Here is a 21,555-nt window from a genome sequence, read left to right as displayed (position 1 = left end):
GGCTGTCCTAATTGAACTCGTCAACGCATCCTCCTCCTCCTCCTCCTCCTCCTCCTCCCACAGTGGAAACAGGAGGAGGGTGTGTTCAGCTCAGAGTCCTGGAGGTGCATCCTGGATCCTGGAAAAGCGCCTTCATACTTACAAACAAATCTATTAGTTATTGTGTCTGCCTTTTTCTCAGTTCTAAATCCAAGTAGAACTTTTATAAAGCTGTATGATAAAGTGTACCACTGTTTTAAAGACATTTTCATGATTCACTCACATCAGATTTGTGAGACTTTTCGAGTCTCCTGGAATGAAAAATAATCTCAGTAAAAAAGATTCTTGTTTTTTTGTTTGTCCCAAAGATAACCAGGAAGAGAGATATAACCTTTCTCCCAGAACCATTGACAAAATGAAATGTCTGGTTAACTTCTCTTTTCCCATTATTTTATGTTACAAATAAACCATTTGGCCAGGTATGTGTTCACATATATGGAATTGCTCTCAATGTACAAACACAGAACATAAACAACAACAAAAACATTTATAGATAAAGAATATATATACAATAGAATTAATATTTATGTGCAGTGTATTTCTATGTACCAGGGGCAGGTGGGTATTACAATATATACAATAAGCACAACATGTGTTCTAACCCTAACAAAGGAAGGAGAAGGAGAACCACTTCTGGCTGTCATCTTTGTTTGGGTCGGCCTAATAGAGCTGCAGATTGGTAGTGTGTGTGGGAAGAGTCAGTTCATGTGTGTGTGGGTTTTAATGATAGACTGCGTCTCGATTGCTGCTTTTAGCCGTTTTACTCCCACATGTCTTCAGATCCAGATGTGGCTCACTGCCTTTCAAAGTTCAAGGTTACTTTAATTGTCCCCCATAGGGTGATGTTCTCATGTGCCCTCTCTCAGGCTGAGTCATCGGCAAGAAGATCTGAACTTGACAAACCGTGGTCCGGGTCTGTGTAGAGATCCCATGATGTCCATGATGGCCTAAATGCTTTTCCACTGCCTTTTATGCCACTGACAAGAATACAGTTTAAACACAGTTTCTTGGCTGGGAGCAGTGACTTCATTTTCTTGTTGAATGAGCTTCTTTTCAAGGCATTGGTGGTATAGTGGTGAGCATAGCTGCTTCCCAAGCAGTTGACCCGGGTTCGATTCCCGGCCAATGCATTATCTTTAATCATGAGCAAACTGGTGTGGAAGGCTAGCTCGGTGGTGTGGATGGAGCTGGACAGTGTGAAGGCTGGGAGCTGTGTTATCCTCTCTGCACTATACCTTCATCCACAGACTGAATCGTTTGTAACATCAGACTCCACAATGCCACAGCACCCAGTACGCTACCTCCCCCCCCCCCCAGCTGGGTTAATTCCCAAACTTATATTATTTATCTTAAATTGCACATATGTAAATAATAATATTGTTTTTAGTCACGCTGCCTAAAATATTTTTAAATTGCACATCATTGTACTTCCACATTCATATAGTATATATATTTTTCCTTTATAGTTTTATATATTATATGTTTTATATATGATTATATTTTGTAATATTCTTATTTGTGATAAGATTGGATGTAAACTGCCTTTTATGCAATATTCCCAATTCTGTTTTTGTCCTACAGAGGATAATAAAGGTATATTTACTTATTTCCTTAAATGTTTTGCTGAAACTTTCAGTATATCCTGACAAGAGACAGATAATGAAATAAATCAGGTTCCTCTGGCTCCTCCTAGTGCTCAGAATGGCAGTTTCCAAAATCTACCGAATCTGAACGAGAACAAACCAATCAGAGCTGAGAAAGACTGATTGCTGGGTCTCATTTCCAGATCGTCAAACACCGACACTTTAGGTCCCTGGAAATGAGACTTCATAGATTATCTGTCTGTCAGGATAAAGTGACAACTGCAAATATTACAAAAGGTTTGTACCAACTTTTATTAGTATTATTACCAACCCCAGCTTGAAGTCGAGCTTAATGTAGTTTAAATTCCAGTTTACAGGAATCTTAGATTTGCATCCCTGAGCGGCCAGACGGTAACCCAGCATTTGTTTTCACAGAAAGAGGTTGCAAGGCACAGTGAAACACCCTCACCATGCTCTCTTAGTTTCTCCTGAAAGTAATAGCCGTCTTGTTTGTCGTGTTTATGTAAAAGGCCAGCTGATTCATGCGGTGTAAAGCGTTGAGGTCAGGGCGGTCTGCTGCCCATAGGCCTGTTTTCTACCACGCAGTACAAAGCTCTGTTATCACGGTGCAGCAGGCAGGCAGCTGCTCTGACTCAGCAAATAAAGTGTTTAACTCTCTGTGGAGCACAGAGCCGCTGCACTGAACTCACCGGAGAGAGATGGGAAACCAGTCGGTGTCTTCAGACTTTGATACAGTGGAATTTGCTGCAACACTGCAGATAAACCATATACATTTGCATTTATTGTTGCATTATTATAAGTCCGAAACCTGGGTACTGTATATATATATTCAGCTTGATCAAATAATAGGTAAAGATATCATCAACGTATTGGTATCAGTTGAGCTAAACTTTAGCCAAGTTCAGTGCCTCTTTGTTTGCACAAACATGAGTGAATTCATACATGTAAACACATATAACACATTACATAACATGTTTTTGTAAACTAGTCCAAGTTGAAGATGTCACAATGATTTATCTGTTTGTTTGCCTCTCTATACTGATAGTCAGAGGGTGATTGTGGCGGTTTGCCTTCGAGCTAAAAGGCTTGTGACCAGTAGTTTTTTTTTTACCAGCTCAGCAGCTATTTTAAACTTCTTTATAATGTTGTTGTTTTTAACCACCCCTCCTCACAAAATCTATCCATTTTGGTTCCTAACAGATTTATTGATGTCCCATGCTGTTTTGCTATAACTGTTTACCCAAACCTTCCACAGTGGGAGTCTCCTGGATGCATTTTGCATCAGCCGCATCAAGTCAGAGTAAGAGTTGATGGCATTTCATATGTATGTGTGTTATAGCAGTATGAGGAATTTTAAATGGCCATAACTCTTATGATTTTGTATCCGTACACACAGTCTGAATAATCCTGGACAGGATTTACATATTCTTCAAAAATCCTCACAATTGTATATCACTGTCTGTAGTATGTAGATCGGGATCCATATGCAGATTCAGTGCTTTCTAACTTGTTTAGAGGTGAAAAACAATTTTGGATAATGGTAGGGTCATCTTAAGGAACATTAAAAGAGTCCTTCAATGTACATTATTTCATTTGAAATAGCTAGATCTATTTGGGAAGTAGATGTTCATTCCACAATATTTATAAAAAATCTGATTCCAAAATGTTTCTCGGTTTGAGGCAAAGGTCTCAAATATCTTTTGCTGTGGTGGTTATAGCTCATGTTGCTTGCCGGTTGATGGATATCTCTTATTATAATGAACATGTCCCATACTTCTGAATGCCACGAGGAAGCTGTCAGCCATCACACAGTATCATTTTATTACATCAGTTAACAAGGCGACAACTCCTTTTTCCCCATTTGAACAGATCAGAAAATATTAATCTTTTTCTTTTTCAGGAATTTGCACAAATGGCAGACAAACACAAATGATTGTTTCTGAATATCATCACAAATGATTGAGTTGACACGTGAAATATACAAAGTAGAGCGAAATCAACGTTCTGGGGTGATAATATGTAATAGTATGTTTAAATTAAAAGGTACAGTGCATCATTGACATGGTCATAATGTGAACAATATTCTCATAGAAATATTGTTTCGATTGGCAGCTAGATTCAAGTTTTGCCCGTGAAGTGGACTGAGCTGTGAGTGTACTGAAAGAGAGAGAGCCAGACAAAGAGAGAAAAACATCACATGCCAAAATTTCCACTTCAGTGTCTGAGAAACAAGAGGCGACATTTCCTCCTGAATGTGTCTGCTTCACTTCTCTAACCTCGTAAACATTGGCACTTTCATTGGTGTTCCTGTTGGCACTAACTGGAAGACAAACTTGTTTCTCTGAGGAACCAAAATAATTTGAGGATTCATTCCTTTTCTCTGGCTTTTCTGTCGCAAATACACAATGAAAGCACATGCATCAACAACAAAAAACTGTAAGACTCCTCACATCTGGACCCATCTTCAGCCTTCTGCATGTTAAAATAATGCTTTTCTGTTACTTCTATCATTGAAAAACAAGAAAGGGCGGTATATGAGCTTTGACATTTGCGTGAATCCAGCTGACATTGAGATCTGTAGAGATACGCTGCAGTCCATACAGCATTTCACACTGCCGGCTTCTGTTGTTAGGAGGACGACTGAAAAGGGGGGAGGTGTTACGGCATGTTTGAATAAAGATTTTCAGCCACAAGGTCAAGCCACCATTATGTCATTGTCTGCTTTTTTCTCCAACAAAATGAAAACATAATTTCTGGGAGGCAGGTTGATGCTCTTTGTCACATTCATATCAGATGGATGTAAAATTAGCTTTTCTGAAAGCTCCAATTGATCAGACTTGTTGCTAAATAATATAGAATTGCTCGAAAAGCAAACATGAATGGCTCCTTCACAGTGACTAATTCAATGCTAATGTTGCAAATATAAATTATTATTAATTGTTTTGCACCCGAACAGTAAAATAAACTGCAGCTCATTGCTGAATAACTATTACTTAAAAGTGCAAATCAGTAACAATTGTGAACGTGAACCATCGGATAATTTGAATGCTTGTAAGCTGTAACAGAAATCCTTTGCTCTTATTGCTCTCTTCCATTTCCACATGATACAAGCACAACATCAGTCCTACAAACCTTTCCGGCAGAGCTGCTCCGGAAGGAGAAACAATCTCATTGGTTGAGTTAGATGACTCATCGGTGGAGCCACAGAGGCAATACTCTGGGTAAGAATAAGAATATTTGCAAAAGATAAAGAGAAGTGTGGAAAAAGTGTATCCACAAATAATGACAAAAGTTTGCTAGTTACAGTATCGTAGCTGACCGCATGCTCAAACTAGCCTTAAATGCCTATATCAATACAGATAAGCTAGTTAGCAAGCATGCTGTGCTTCCAAAATCATGAACGCAGTGGTCAGGAAAGCAGAACTTCTGTGATATTTATCTTTAACCATTTCATTCCTGGCAAGTGAATGTTTTAGTTTGGCTCAACCCAGTGAGATTTAATTCAAACAGTGAGACCATTTCTGCAGCAGCTCTCACACACAGATCTATTTCTATTTAGGTATAATTTAAATCTTCTCAGATAAAATACCAGGAACAACGTGGTGCCGAGTAACTACAGGTCATCACGCTCCAAACAACCCGCTGTTCTCAGGGTGTAAAAGGAAAATGAACATGACGGAGTGGTGGTGGTGGTGAACAAGGTGGCTCGTGTGTGATGGAAACACTCCACCAGTATACATCAACAGGAGCTGGAGGAGACAACTTCTGAAACACAGCTGAAGTGAGTCGCTCCGTTTTCATTCAGGTTACGTCTTCTCACTGGCTCAGGCTCAAATAACCAGGGAGTGTGCAAAGAGTCAAAAGGTCGGTCAGTATTTGACTATCAGATAGGACACATGTTGTGACTCCAGAGTCTTGAGAAACCTCTGCCCAGCTCGGGTTAAAAGCTGCAGTTCTTCAGGTAAGTCGCAGTCCAACCAGAGCTGAACCCACACTGTTACTCCATGATGTTCCTGTTGTAGTCATATGACAGCCGTCGCTTAGCGGCAGCGTTCTGGGCGTGCTGATTGGCTGAGGGGAGGCCGGGGGAGAGACGGCGGTTGGCTGTCCGGGGAGCAGGTCTGCTTTCCTGCAAAGAACACAATGAAGATGTGACTTTAAAGTATTGAACATCAGCAACACAACCCCCTGTAGTTTACTCCAGAAGTGCTAAAGTGATGCGTTGATTAATTAATTTGTCGACTGACAGAAAATTGATCTACAACAAATATGATAATCGATTATTGTTGTGTAATTCATCAGGCGAGGACATTGTTTTTCAATAAAATTGTAAATGGTAGATTTTTGTACTATATATATAATAATAATGGAAATATTCTCCTTCTCCTTCGTAGTGCCAATTTGAGACCCCTGCTTTCCAGAGTGTGGAATTCCCTGCAGAACCGAGTCTGGAGAGGTAAACCACACATTTGCATATGTTGCAGGTGCTCTGTATTTTTCCTACATGGTTTGGTTCAACGGTGAGACTGTAATCCCCCCCCCTGTTATCTACGACTGTCTAGTGTGAGGAGTGTTTTGCATTTAACAGCGGTCACTTCATTTGAATGAAGCTGCTGTTCATAAGACCGTCAGTCAAACAGCACTATCAGTTCATTTTACATGCTGTTAAAACGGCTCTGACAAATTCAATTAAACAACACCCAAGCTTCACAAATTGAAGCCGAACACTGAACGCTCTGTACTAATTCCTCTGCATGCAATTATGATTAGAGTGTGTGGAGAGAGAGAGCATTTACTGTAACATTTGATTTTAAAGTGTTTCTCTTACAGAACACTAAAATACGTCAGCCCTTGTCTGAAAAATGCCATTGGCGTGTTTGTCAGTGTGAATGGTGCCAGTCTTTACTCACAGTGTGCGGCTGCTGCAGGTGTAAAGTCTTCAGCAGCAGGTCACGAGACACGCCATTAGCTCTCTTGTACCTCTGGCAAATCATTTTGTTCAAGTCATGGAAACTGTCCAACAGCCTGCAGGGTCAAACACAAACACACACACACAGAGGAAGCAATGATTCACGGGGCAGACACAGTGACAGGTTGTTTTCTTTTTAAATTCAATATCAGATATAGACTGTGGGTAAAACTTAAAATAATATTTTCTCCATTATATCTAGACCCACTTCAAGGGTTTGTGCCAGGTGACAGGTGTGTAGAAAGGTCGAAGACGGACTTTCTTTACAGAGAAACAATTTAAAACTGGAGAACTGAAAGAGTGCAGGACTTAAAATAAAATAAATTAAGACTTCATTTTATAAAGAAACTCTTTAGTGAAAGTTGAGAATCAGATAGCTACCCACAGGACTTCATGCATGTTATTTGGGATTTTGTTGGACAATTTATGTGTGACAAATTATTTTTATTTTATTTTTATTTTTATGAAACTAGTGATACTGATCTAATGGCAACTGTCTGCTCCAATACACAATGCCAGTATTACAGCAACCATATTTGTTTAACCGTAATTTGCATGCAGACTTTATGGCTTACACACCTGTGTCATGTGATAATCAATCATAAACACAGTATGGCTCCGCCAAGTGCTTGCTCATGGTGGTACAAAGAGTTCGGTCTAGACCTGCTCTATTTGAAAAGTGTCCTGAGATAACTTCTGTTATGAATTGGCGCTATACAAATAAAATTGAATTGAATTGAATTGAATTGAATTGAATAGAACTTGCAGTTCACCACATTGACCACTTGGTGGCCGCAATTGGTCAGATTTTCATAAACATAGCTCCACACAATTGCCTTGATTCCAACATAAACTTTACTATAAAACATCAAATTAAGTCTTTAGTTAAAATGAACTCTTAGTTCATAGAAATCAGTAAAAGTCCTGATGCAAATACTTGCAAAGAAAACTAATTGAGTTAAACCTTTTATATAATTAAAAGTGAAACCTTTATTTAGCACATATTGCACGTTGATGATACACTTCATTATAATCTACCATAACACAGCAGCTCTTGATTATTGAAACTGATTATTGTATCACATTACACCACACAAACATCAGTTTGAAAGTAAAAAAGACCTGAAAATATCAAAAAAGTTATCGTATGTTTAAGAATCAAAGGATGAAGATTAATGTAAAAAAAATAACTGAATTTCTGTTAAAGGGGTGAATATATGGAGGTCCAGTGTGTAACACTGAGGAGGATCTATTGGCAGAACTGGAATATAATATCCATAGGTATGTTTTCATTAGTGTATAATCACCTGGATATAGGAATCTTTGTGTTTTTGTTACCTTAGAATGAGTTTTGAGACGCGAGCGGTGTTCAGTTAGTTGCAATCTGAAACTTCACTGCTAGATGCCACTAAATCCTCCACACTGGTCCTTTCCGTTGTGTGAAATTGTGTTTAATGATAAGGAGTATTATTTCAGCCTGTCTGTGCAATTATTTACAGACAAAAATACATTTTCAGTTTTAAGTTCATTTTCAATGTATTCCTCTGGGAGAAAATACCCACTTATGAACAACAGTTTCTTGTTCAATTCAGCGATAGATACATTGTGATCTCACTTTTATGTGATCTTAAACATAACCAGAAATATTCTTGACTGGATTCATGAGGTATTTATTTATTTTCCCTTTAATAAAGATAAAAATATCCCACATCAGAAAACAGATATTTTCCTGCTCAGCTGATGCAGGTGAACTTGTGGCACTGTTGCTATGTTCATGTTTGGTCAGATTTGAGTCAAATATGAGCTTCAGACAGGAAAGAATCCTCCATGTAATTTTCCTACAGCTGATTAAAAGCATGTAATGTTAGACTCTTCTTCAGGCTCTGATGTATCCGATTACAAATTGGAGGAATGTGTCAACACAGCCAGTAAACGCTGCGGCCGATCAATTGATATGCAGTAAATCACAATGATTCGGGCTATGTTAGCGGACATATAGTGGGCTCAGTTGACATGTTTGACTCACCCCTGGTCCTGGCTGGCTTTGCCCCTGAGGAGCTGGGTCAGTGTGGGAACATTATGGAGGTCACAGGGGTCACTTGCGGACGCACCAGGCAGCGAGGGGAAGGCTTCAGCAAAGACAGCCGCCTACAGGAGAGACAGAGACCTGATTGGTAACTACAACATAACAGAGTCCTGGGTTTTCAAGAATGGTGTTTATTTCCCTCCTGAGCAGAAGACTCATGTGACATGACTGGAAAAAAAACACAACAAAAACAAGTAAACATGCCACCCACAAGATGCATCCTGCAGATTTTTTTTGCAGCCCTCTTCAGTTTATCGCATGTAAAGTAAATATAATAAATAATAAATAATAATATAAATACTTAATGTTCTTATAGGCCCTCTTCATGTAACGATTAGCATATGAAAAACTCATTTGAAAACAGTTTTCTCACAACACTCTCATTTGCTGAAGGTCTGGGCAGAGCTCATTTTTCATCTGCATCTTCTCACCGCGGTTAATGTCCGCTGGGAGACGCTTCTCGCAGCGCCGGCTTCTTTTAAAAAACAACATTTTTTAAAGAAAAAAAGACTCAGAGCTGAGACAGGCCCAATGTGAGTTACAAAATACTGACTCATTTTAAGTCTAAAAACATCCAACCCTGAGGGCTGTGGCAGGACGGGCTGCGTTTCCATGGTAACGGTGCAGAAAATGAAAAAACATGGGGGCTCATAATAAGGAGGTTATAGTTTTGAGTGATTAAATATAGAATATTATAATTAAACACACTTTTGTGGAAAGTTAGACCATAAACCAAGAAACTAATGGTTGCATTTTGTTGTGGACCTGGATCCAATAGTCCTTTAATGTTAGCTCAGCATGCTAATATTACGATGACATTGCTAACATGCTGATGTCTAGAGGGTGTGATGTTTACCATGTTCACCGTAGCTTATCGTGATAGCTAAGGCTTGATAAAAACCACCTCATGGTGGCGCTAGAGGAAACGTCAGCTGATCATCAAAATCATTAGGATACATCATCTGGAAATTACGAATGCCTTTACAGAAACTGGACATTTTAACATAGACAATGACACACTGGCTAAATACAATAATGTAATAATGAGGAGTTCGTATTTTAGTTTAGAAAGAGATATTAGTAGTTTGTAACAGTCTGTTTTAATAATTAAATTACAGCAAAATAAATTTACATAAAATAACACTGAGTCTGCCAGAGATGGAGTCGCGTGGCTTTCCTGCAATGTGTCACTGTCTATTACAGAACCAGCTCCTGTAATTTGCCAGCGGCTAAAATGCCATGCAAAATGCTGACTTCTATTATGAAAGACCAACCTCCCACTGTAGTATTGATCATGTCTGAAGGCACTAAAATCAGCTCAAAGGTTGACCAGCAGAGTCAGAATCACAAGTAGCTTGGACCATTTGATGAGCTTGCCAGGTCTTTGTCTCGTAAAGTTTATCTTGACTTCTTCTTTCATTGTATGAGTTGACTGATGTTATAACAAATGATCTTTCAGGACAGTAAAATACTTTCTCTGCCTCAGTTTTCACTTTGTGTGCTGAGCTGAGGAAACTCCGCTTTCTGTATACAAACTGAGATACACTGCAGTTTCACTCCAGACTGGTTGTAATTATTACTCGGATCACAGACATGCGCCGTCCAGACGGATTAAAATCACAGAATCACTAATACTGAATTCACCCCACCTCCTCAAGAGCAATAAATCTAAAGGTCCGGATGGACCTTTAATTAGAGACACAGTCATACATTTGTACAAACAGCCCCAAGAGCTCAGGACATTCATGGTTTAGCAAAATTGATTTTCACCAGCAGGAGGACTTTTGCTTTGTGTGGCTTTAATACTGATAAAAACAAGTGGTTTCAAGCAGACACACAGATTAAATGATGCACCAAGGTCTGAGTAATAAGTTATTAAATTAAATAATTTATTACTGGTTTATTTTAGACACAGCCAAGATTATACAACATATAGTGGTCCTTTGGGTTACAACTGCTCTGATAAATGTGGCCTGGACTCATAAACAGAAACATATTCCACATACTGTATTTGTATTGTTGTTATTGATTTACTTTGGGAGCCTCAGGGGACTTGCAGCCAGCAGCCAGCCTGTCAACACATTTAACCCTCAGCTGGAAGTTAAGTGAGGAGAGGATAGTTATGTCACGGGAGCTCAAATTAGTGGCACAAAGATTTTAAAGCAACCTCTGCAACTCATAGCTCTTAGTGGACGCTTTCTTTCAGATGTTCTTACAGCACCATGCCTGCAAGGCTTTAAGGTGTGAGCTGACCCGGAGGGAATGGAAGCCTGACAACAGTTGATGTTTGTGGGTCATAATTTTCCTTTTAAGCTCTTTTTTTCTGTGTGGACAAAAAATAAAAATGAAATCCAGTGGAATGGCACCACGGCTGTGTCTGAGACAGTTTATTAAAGCAATCTTCAAGCAATATTTGACTTCACACTTTGACTAGGTTCAGCAATCTGCCACCAACATTCGCTGCCCCGGGGATCTGCTGTTACCACCGGCACTTTGAGAGAACTTTCGATTTTCTGTCGGACTCTCAGTATCAGTAATTGCAAACAGATGGTCAGATTCATACTTTAAAAAATACAGTCCAGACTCAAACTCAGCCTGAGGGCTGAAGCCTCTTCTGAACACAAGGCCAACTAAAGCCCAACCTTATAAGCCACATGCTAGTTGCTACCAAATAAAATATTGGTATAAAATCATGTTTGAACTGAAAACCGGCTCCTGTCTGAGCAAGCAAGACACAATCTCACTAAATAAACTTGTACTGGTGAGGTCCATGTCTGGAGCAGGTTTGTGGGTTGCAAGTTAGCCTAAAGAGTTTGGGCCACAACTTCACTACAGATACAACAGAAAATATTACATATATTTAAAATATTGACAATAAAGGTCAGGTTTAGATGTCACTTTTTAAAGGTCCAGTGTGTAACATTTAGGAGGACCTATCAGCAGAAATTAAATATAATATTCATAGGTATGTTTTCATTAGTCTAAAAAAACCTCTTCTACGGAGTCTGTCATTTTCTACAGTAGCCCAGAAGGACAAACAGTCACTGTCGTTTTTCCTACACCCTTGGAAGGCAAACAGCGTTCAGTTGGTTGCAATCTGGAACTTCACTGCTAGATGCCACTAAATCCTACACTTTCAATCTGTGAGTACAGACTATCTTCAACATCACAGGTTGATGATCGAACCACCAGGCATTCACAGCCAGTAATTTCCAATACAATGACACCGTAATGATGCAAACAAATCGAGTCAGTCAGTTAATCTTTCTGAGAAAATCGATGTAACCTAATGGTTTGATAAATACAGAGGTACAACTACTACTAACCAGATTCTGATTGGTGAAGAGTCTGTCTCTGCTCTCCTCCACAGCGCTGGTTGGCCACCACTGCCCCACGACGTCTCTACGTCCATCTGACGAATCCTGAGGAAAGGCTGTCCAGGTGTCGTCTGATTGGTGGAACGAGCTGTCCGTCCAGCCTGGTGTCCAGTGGGTCGACTCCCCGGTGATGGCGTGGTTTCCAAGTGCTGTTTTCAAACACACACACACGGTTAATAGCACAGTATAACATCTGCTGATGTCCCTGTTAGTGTTGCGGTGTGTGCAGTGAACAGCTGTCACGTTTCCAGCCGGCTTTGCCCTCATTCAGATGACCTGAATGGATGACCGACTAAACCTTCATTACATTGGAGGAGTTAGCTGAAAGCTAGAAAAACAGATAGCTAATAATGGGCCTGCATCATCATACACATACACATAATCCATGCTATCGATGGTTAATTATTAGGATTACCACATAAAGGGTGAGTTTACACATGTGACAGGTAGTTCTAGTTTTATTGACTGAGATTCTGGGTTACCTACCACTGAGACTTCTACTACAATATACCACCAACACCCCAGTTACAATTTAACCTTCACATGTTCAGTCATTATAAAACTTTAATAGCACACTTTGAGACCATATGGAAGAATATAATTAAAAAAGTCCAAGAGGAATGACGTAGTATGAACCCACCAGCACGATATGTTAAAAAATAAAAATAAAAATCATATTGCGGTTATTTTGACAACAATTACGACAGCCATTTGATTCATGATTAGTTAGAATGATAATTTTTGCATCACAATTTGAATTTTTACTTCTTATTTAACAATTAAAATAATGCCGATGTGACTTTTGTTATGATTTGTACTAACTAATGTTTTCTTATATCTGGACAACATGATTTGTAGGCCAGAGCATCTCTTCAGAACTACTTCATTACAATGCGGTTTGGTCAAATATTTGGATTAACTGTGCAGCCCGAGTATGAACGTGTCCACCAGCATTGCAGCGCTGTGTACTTACAGTCTGATGTTATTTAACACCTGAGAGATCAGTTCCACCAGTTCAGGTTTTAAACTGGTATTGGTTCTGTATTGGTAAATATTTGTGCCACATTGTGTTGTCTGTTGTTGAAAGGTTATCTGCTGTATCAGCAGGTCTTTAGGCATGTTTTCCACCTAATCACTCTGCGATGTCTCGCTGCAAGGGAACAATGCCTCACTTTGATGCCTGCTGCCTTCTCACATTACCTTCCATTGCTCAGACCTTGCATGATGCGTCTATCAGACACTTCAGTCGTCTTTGTGTTTGTGTGACTTTCTCTTTCACCCGTTGCCCCATAACCTGAGGCTAAAAGGAGCTTACAGTCCTAGGCCCTGTTTGCCTCCTCCTCCCCCTCTTAACCCAACTCTGAATGATTAATTCAATGTAGCGAGAAAGAGAGATTGGTTAGGAATTCAGGTCAGGAGAGACTAGTCTCAGAGTCTCACTTCCACTGTAAGTGGTGCTGACTAGAGCAAGAAACAACCCTCTATGTTTATCACAAGATTAAAAGTGTGTTTGGTTAACTCATTTTGTATTTAATGCCATTAAGTTATGTTATTTCTTCAGAATCCAGTTCCACCGTCGCTAAACATTTTATAGACCATACCTGTAGTTTGACTGCAGTTTACTGCAAACTGTAATCATTTGTTTTGAGTAGACTTAATATATTTTTCTAGATTCCAGGCAACCATTTGCACCTCTTCACTTATGTATGGTATAAAAATTATTTAGCAGACTCTTCAAATTTGCTTAAATGTGTAATCCATCACACTGAATATCAAGCCTGCATGAAGTTACATTGGTGTTACGTTAAGTGTTACGTTAGTGTTAGTGTATCAATCTGCAGTTAAACCACATGCCATCCACAATAATGTAACTATGTAACATAGTTATGTGACAGACATTAATGCAATGCATTTTTATGACATAAAGATGTTTTAAAACTCAATTCATATTAAATTTATATTCATCTAATTTAAGCAATGGCTGCCTTCAGGCATTTCAAACTGATCTGCAAAACTGTATGCAGTGCAGTTCAAGGGTCGTTCCACCTGAATTACATCTCGATACGGTGGAGATTAATACAATTCGACTCAAGGTGTGTATATGTGCTCTCTGAAAAATTACAGTTTTAACTGGAAATACTATCAACCAACCAAATATATGAAAACAGAAAACTACATTGAGGTCTGTGGAATATCTACACTGATGGGAATACTTGCAAATAAATAATAAATTGAGCAAATAAAACCAAAAATGATCTGTATGAGAACTAAAGGTGTGAAAAATACATTTTTGTCAGTTGGGTGAAACGACTCTTTAAGATTTAAAACTTACAAAAACACTGGAATGGTCCTTTAACCCATGCCAATGTACAGAGCACCTTCTGCTAATTAACTTCCTGATAAATCTTCATGTTGAAATAACTGCAGAAATGTTTTTAGGTGGATAAATAATAAATAAATATTGAGTAAACCCAGCTTAGCCTCGCTTGGCCCTGCAGTGGAAACTGGGCTTAGGTGATTAGCTAAAGGAAGCATAATGAGGGAACATAAGGGCTGATAACACTGGCTGTTAAACAGAAAAACAAAAAGGCACAAAGACTCAAGGATGCATGTGTGTCTGCATCATGAGTTTGCTGATTATATAAAAGCCAGAATTTTGTCATTCAGTTGACATTTTTCTCACTGCACTGTGCACTGTGAATGAGTGAATAAGTCTCATATTATTATTTATTAGTATATTTTCGATTTAGTATTTTTGCATTCAAGGGCCATCCAGTCCAGTGTGTTTATGAGTTATAGCTCCTTCAAACCAATCATGTTTACTTCACATTTTCCTGACCATTTGTTATACAGTTTTAGATTTTTAAATTTATTTTTCAGTCAGGCAGCAATAATAACTAACCCTAACCCTAACCCTTCCATTCATTTCCAGAGTTATAAGCTGGTTTTCCCCCTATTCTGTATTACTATTTAAAAAGTTTCGTTATACAATATCCTCAATGTGAATGTACACAGAAACATGCAACTCTCCCAGTATATCTAATGGCCTTGTACGTTTTTGTTACCAGTTTTATTATCTCAGCTGTATGAGAGTATTTTCAGGCATTTTCACCTTTATAGGACAGTGAAAACAAAGAAGTAGATGTAAACTGGGGGGAGAGAGAGAGAGAGAGAGAGAGAGAGAGAGAGAGAGAGAGAGAGGTCCCCAGCAGGAACCGAATCAGTGACTTGGCTGTTATGTGGCACAAACTGTAACCGTTTGCCTACCAAGGCACTCAAATTATGTTTTGTTTATCATTTTGTCACAGCTGATGGTTTTAAATACAACAATACCCATGAGCCTTGGCTGCCATTGCTATGGAGAATCTATCAGCTATCAGGGAGAATCCAAAACAAAAACAAAACATGGCTTCATAGTCACTGAATTCATCCAAAATTCACCCAGAAGACAAAAGTGAATTCATGTAAACTGCAGATTGTGTCTCCAACTGTGAGTCACATGTCATCGTCAATGGGAAAAATGAATGGATGGATTTTTACTCTTGGAACGGTGTCCAAAATAGATTGTCCCACATGCAACTCTATACAGTTAGCAGTATGTCTGTATGTGTAATCCATTATATCTAGTCTGCAGTACTGTTTGTCAGTGTTACAGCATAATTAAAGCATAAAACAGCTTAAGTGCAGATTGATTTAAAGGACCAGTGTGTAGGATTTAGTGTCATCTAGCAGTGTAGTTGCTGATTGCAAAGCCTCCCCTCACCCTACAATGTGAAAGGCCCTATGTAGAGCCAGTGTTTGGTTTGTCTGTTCTGGGCTACTGTAGAAACTATTATATTCCATTTCTGACAATATATCCTGTTTTTAAATGTTACACACTGGACCATTGAAAATTCTCCACATGATTACCTCATCATGATACCGTAGCTTCATACAGTAACAACAGGAAAAACATTCATATTTCTGAACAATATTTATGAGTGAACATTGAAAACTACTGGCATGGCCCTTTAAAAGTGTGTGCATGCATTCCTGAAACTGTACAAAAGGTTAAAAATGCACTAATACTCCAAATCTGCAAATCTCAAGAAAGAACACAGAGAGCGACAATATTCCTATATCTCTAAATCTGTACATTTCCGACATCTTTAAAAGACTCTGCTGTTCTTCTGAAGCCTTTTAATGTCAGCCTTGTCGACTTTAACCGAAAGACACTCTAAGGCAAACGGAAAGGCAAACTTACTAAAACTCCCAAAGTGGGGAGAGCGATACTAAAAGAGAAAGAAAGAGAGGGAGGACAGGGCCAGCCAGCAGACATAGGAAGAGAAAGACAAACCAAAACAGCTGTGAGACTCACCAACACTCTCTCTGCTCCCACAAGGCACTGAGGCAGACGTGGTGGATCCCTCGCTCCAGCCCAGCTCTCCCTCCGCTTGCATGAACACTCCAAACTCATCTTCCTCTTCCTCCTCCTCCTCCTCTTTCCTCCCCTCCTCAGTGGGGGCCACGGTGGAGCCCCTCTCCTCCTTGTCCTGCTCCTCCAGCTCTCTCCCGTGCCTCCTCTTCCCTTCCCGGCCTCCTTCTCCGTCTCCTGCTGTCACTCTGACCCCTTCCTCCTTCTCTGCCTCCAGACAGGGCAGGCCGGTTGCCATGGATTCCAGGGGGGGCAAAGAGGGGGCAGGATTAGTCAGGGAGAGCGCAAGAGAGGTGGAGGGATCAGCACAGGCCATATTAGTGACGTTAGTGCTGGTCTCTCTGCTTGTTTGCCCACAGGTGTCTCCAACCTCTTCCATCCCTCCCCTGCATCCATCTGCAGACTCCTGTAACCTCCAGTTGGCTGTCAGTGCACAGTTTCTCGTTCCGTCTTCATTATCATCCTCCTGTATGTCATTTATGTCGTCCTCGCCTTGGCGTTCTTTGTCGCCATCACCTTCACCATCGCCATCGTCCAGCTCGTTGCAGGTGCACTCCCTCCTCCACATCTCCCCAGCTTCATCCCCTTGCTCAGGATTTACTCTCTCTTCTATATTCTCTCCATCTGACTCCTCTTCTCTGTTTACCCTCACCAGCCCATCTCTCCGCTCTGCTCCGTTAAGCTCGGTTGTACTAGAGTTGCAACCGTTTTCCATTACGATCCTCCCATCTATCTCGAGGATGGAAGGATCTTTGTGTCTAAGAGGTGAAGATGAAGCATCTCTCTCTTCTAGCTGGCTGCTGTTTTCCACATTTTTAAAGAATAACAGAGGTTTTCTGTTCTCGTTCACAGTGTTGTTCTCGTCAGCCGCACAGTTCGGTTCCTGTCGATCGGATCGGCTAACATCCAGTTCTCCTCCACCCATGATCCCAGGATCTGCTGCCCCTTGTTGATACCCCTTGAGGTGATCTTCTTTGCTGTTCTCTGTCTCTGTTCTCTGCTCAGCACTGCAGGTGCCGCCCTCTACAGGAGCAGAAAGCTCAGGGGGGACTGCAGTGCTGATAGAGGCACGGCAGGTAGAGACAGAGACATCCTCGCAGCAGTTGGATACAATCGAGAATTCAGCAGGAGTCTGATTGATGCTCCCTTCCTCCTCCTTAACAGCTACACTCTCCTCGTCTTTCTCTGATTCTTGATGTGCCTCCACACGATCAGAAAATCCATTTACGTCAGCTGCTATTTCCTCACAGGGGTTTTCACTTGGTTTTCTGTCATCAAAATCTCGGTTATGTCTTGATGTAAAGTCATCAGTCGAATGCTCAGAGTGGGGATCATTGTTTGTATGTATTACCATAACTTCAGTTTGTGTGTCCTCCTCTTTCTGTGAATAGCCGTCCTTGCTGTGAGAGGTTTGTGTCTTCAGCTCCTCATTGCTCTCGGCTTCTCTAATCGCTTCAACATCACAGCTGTTGTGGGATTCTTGTTGAAAGTTGTTAGATTCTAGGTCAGGGTTTGGTTCGGCCAAAACTGAGTTAGATGACTCAAACCCGCAAAGGACTCCCTTCTCCTCCTCCTCATTCTTTTGCCTCTCCTTCCTCATTCCCTTCACCTCACTATTCAGCCTGTTTGGGACGTCTCTTCTTGGACTTTCACCTCTCTCATGTTCAGCCTGGCTTTCCCTCCTCTGTGCTCTCCTTCCACACTGAGTACAGGTTTTGGGAGAAGCATTGTGGCAGCATCTGGGACTTCTGAATGCTCCCTCCTGTCTGGCTCTCCTGATGTCCTGCTGCGAGCTGGGAAACTGTTTACTGTCCAGGCCTCCTTTGTCTCGCTCTTCCTGCCTTTCTTCCAGAGTGATTTCTCCAGCAGGATCCTCCCTGCTACTCTGCTGCCTCTCTCTGCTCACGCCTGTTTTTTCACGACCAGCTGCGTTACAGGACTTCCTCCATCTCCGGCCAGATCGCACTCTAACCCGGTTTGCTCCGGTCTGTGCCAGAGGAGTTGGCCCATGGTCCCTCCTCCCGGCTGGTGTGTCTCTGTTTCCTCCTCCTCCTGTCTTTCCTCTCAGCCACCCCCCAACCACACTGGAGGCTGCACTGGTAGTCACACCAGAACCAGGCTTAGCTGTCGAGTACAAACAGCTACCTTTCTCAGTCCGGAGAAAGAGGCATTGCGTCTGTGTCTTCCCGCTGCCCTCTGAGGTCTTCAGAGTGGCAACTGTAACCAAAGCTCCAATCCCGGCCTGCCCAGCATCCAGCCCCAAGGGAAGCCCGTACCCCATGCGACCCCACTCCCCGCTCAGATACACATCTGCAGGCCTGGGACAGGAAGTGGAGCCACGGCGGCCTGCAGGAGGAGCTGTCGGGGCTTGTCCTCCTCCAAGCAGACCACCAGCCTTCCGGCGGTTCTTGGAGCAAAGGGCCCAAGCTCGGAGGCCCCGAATCAGCGGCAGGTCACCCAGACCCAGCTCCAGTCGGCTGGGGAAGGGCAGAGAGGCTCTGGAGCACTTCTGGAGTATCTCCCGGGTGGAGCCTGACACATTCAGGCAGGGGTAGTTATTGTTGTTATTCTGCTGGAGCATGGTGCTTGTTGTTGGCCTCATCTATGTTTTATTGGTTTGTACTCGCTTTTCCTTTTTCAAAATGCAGCCTGTCAGGTGAGAGGGACTGCTGGCACTATCAGGAGTCTATCCTTGATACAGAGCGTGACAGCTCGAAGGTAAAAACATCATAGTGTGAAAAAGATACACTACACATTATGAAATAGCTGGAATACTCTAAGGAATTTCTTACTAATTCATTCTGACCACGAAAGAAAATATTTACTTGACCCTGCAAGAGAGAGCTGACTCCCTTGCTAACTTCATGTCTTAGCATTTCATTCCCGACAACATCAGAGTTATTGGACAAAAAACAGAATCGGTTGTTTTCCTGACAGCCAGCTGGAGCTATGCTTCTGTTTCTCTTTATCGCTCCTCAACTCTGAGAGTCTCCTGACGAAGAAAAAAAGCACCCAGGTCAGATGTCCGGCAGTCAGAGCTGATTATAGAGAGGATATTGAGAAGTTTGTTTTCTTCCAGAGCGATGTGACGCCATCTTCAGAGCCTCACCGCCCTCTCTGCTGGCACTGAAAACTGACTCAGCTGTCACAAAACAACCTGCAGGGGAGTGGGACAAAACAAGGAAATTAAAGACTCATGGTTCAAAAGATGTGATGTCTGCTCATTAAAAAAGTAGATATATGAATTAATTATTGGAAATGGTTACAATAGTAGGAATCCTGCCAGGAGGAGTGACAGTTAAATCCTATATCATCTTTGTATGATTATTACAAAAGAAAACTGAGCAGATAAAAGGCAGATCTAATGAAAATGTGAATAAAAACACGAAAGAGAAACGTTTAATTTCCCATTATTCTACACAGGGGGTGATTTGGTTTCACTTTGGTTTAACTCACTGGATTACAGCTATCCTGGCTGAGGGGGTGTGAGTCTGTCAAAGGTCACACATTTGAATCCAAGTGGCTTCTTTTCATACTACTCCTACACAGACAGGCCTTATTTTTATATAAAACTGTGTATTCGCAGCATGACCACCGTGGTTCCAATTAGATTAGTTGTTGCATCAGCCGAACAGAATCTTCAAATGGACTAAAAATGAAACGCAGGTGGCCATAGATACATAAATTCTTCTCATGTCTACACAGCTTAAAGCATCTACCCAAAGTGGCTCACTAAGCCGCCACATAAGGGGTAAAAAAAATAGGTCTGGGCCACGCATATCACACTTAGCCTACTCATATCAGCAGGCTGTGTACCACTATGATGGAGATGAACCACGTCAAACCACACACTGTACCAGCAAAACCAGTATCCCCATCCAACGTGTCCTGAAAGGACTGCCCGAGAACAGGTTTCATTGTGTCTCACCTCATTCGGTGCGTCAGTCTCCGGTCCAGGCTTTGGATGGACTGTCCTTTACTTAAGGTCTCTCCGCTTCCTTGTTGTTTACAGGAGAATCCTATTCAACCCTCCTCGGGTTCCGGAGCATCCTTCAGCGGGATCAGCGCATCCACATCCTTCCAGTCGGCCTGCACCAGCGGAGATTACAGCGCTACAAATCCGCCAAACACGCGTTCAATTCCGTCCCATCGTGTAAATTAGAGCCGGACACCGCTGAGGATCTTTTGTCGCCCTCTTTCTTCACTCGTTCGGCCATTGCGCATCAGCTCATCCACCGCGACTCGGCATCGTGCGTCGCCGCATCTTACCGCAGTAGCCTCGGGTGCGCTCAGCGAGCAGGATGACGGAGAGCTAATTTGACTTGCAGCCCACTCACCGATAGGAGGGGTGCTTCGTGCCACACAGAGGCAGGGGAAGTGAGGAGAGCGGAAGTGTATGCGGGGTTGTTGATGCCCATTTGGAGAAAGGCTTTTTTGGGGCATTTCGCTTTTTTAGGATAGGAAGAGAGAGACAGGAAAGGCAGGTGTGTGTGTGTGTGTGTGTGTGTGTGTGTGAGAGAGAGAGAGAGAGAGAGAGAGAGAGAGAGAGAGAAAGAGGATGACATGCAGCAAAGGGCTTCTGGCCGACTCTGTGGTCACTGTGGTAAGTCTTGACACACACACTCTACAAGGTGAGCTGCCAGGAGAAAGATTTTTTAATTAAAAAGGATAATTGCCTGGAAGTGTTTATTCCCATCAGGGTAAAAATGATTCTGTCTGCTGCACAATTAAAAAGATTCTGAACCAAAAGATTGGGCATCAGACACACATACATGCTCCCCAAGGTGTCATGTGAGAAGTTAATCACATGATTATATAGCTCATCTCATGTGCTAATTATTGCACAATGTGCCCTCATGTGAGTTTTCTTCATGTTTTCTGTAGAAATAATTCATATTTATTGAACTCCAGATAGAAGAAGAATGTTGCTGTTGCCTAAAGTATTATTTTTATAGCAGGTAATCTGGTGATATTAGTTCAGTCTACTCTGCAATGACAGTGTTTATATCTGACTTTATTTGCACTATGTTGTTTACTGTAGGCCCGTGTGTTTTGTCAGCGAATAC

General features: G+C 41.5%; 2 protein-coding genes and 1 non-coding gene across 3 annotated transcripts in view; 2 read left to right on the top strand and 1 right to left on the bottom strand.

Moving 5' to 3' along the window:
• The window catches only part of LOC127362650 (rhomboid-related protein 4), a 424,067-nt gene that overhangs the window by 36,252 nt on the left and 366,260 nt on the right, over nucleotides 1–21,555 (top strand). The gene's annotated exons all lie outside the window — the stretch shown is intronic.
• trnag-ccc (transfer RNA glycine (anticodon CCC)) lies at nucleotides 1,098–1,169 on the top strand. The gene has a single exon. It is a non-coding gene; the product is annotated as a tRNA-Gly (tRNA).
• si:ch211-14c7.2 (uncharacterized) lies at nucleotides 3,444–20,833 on the bottom strand. Its single transcript, XM_051398558.1, has 6 exons — nucleotides 20,418–20,833; nucleotides 16,433–19,646; nucleotides 12,025–12,224; nucleotides 8,639–8,760; nucleotides 6,554–6,668; nucleotides 3,444–5,772 (listed from the first exon to the last, which is right to left on the bottom strand). Exons 2-6 carry the CDS (start codon nucleotides 19,089–19,091, stop codon nucleotides 5,641–5,643), a joined length of 3,228 nt encoding a protein of 1,075 aa, XP_051254518.1. The 5' UTR covers nucleotides 19,092–19,646; nucleotides 20,418–20,833; the 3' UTR covers nucleotides 3,444–5,640.

Source organism: Dicentrarchus labrax, unplaced genomic scaffold (genome assembly GCF_905237075.1).
Source record: "Dicentrarchus labrax unplaced genomic scaffold, dlabrax2021, whole genome shotgun sequence".
Lineage (NCBI taxonomy): Eukaryota > Metazoa > Chordata > Actinopteri > Moronidae > Dicentrarchus > Dicentrarchus labrax.
This window is presented reverse-complemented; position numbering and strand designations above follow the sequence as displayed.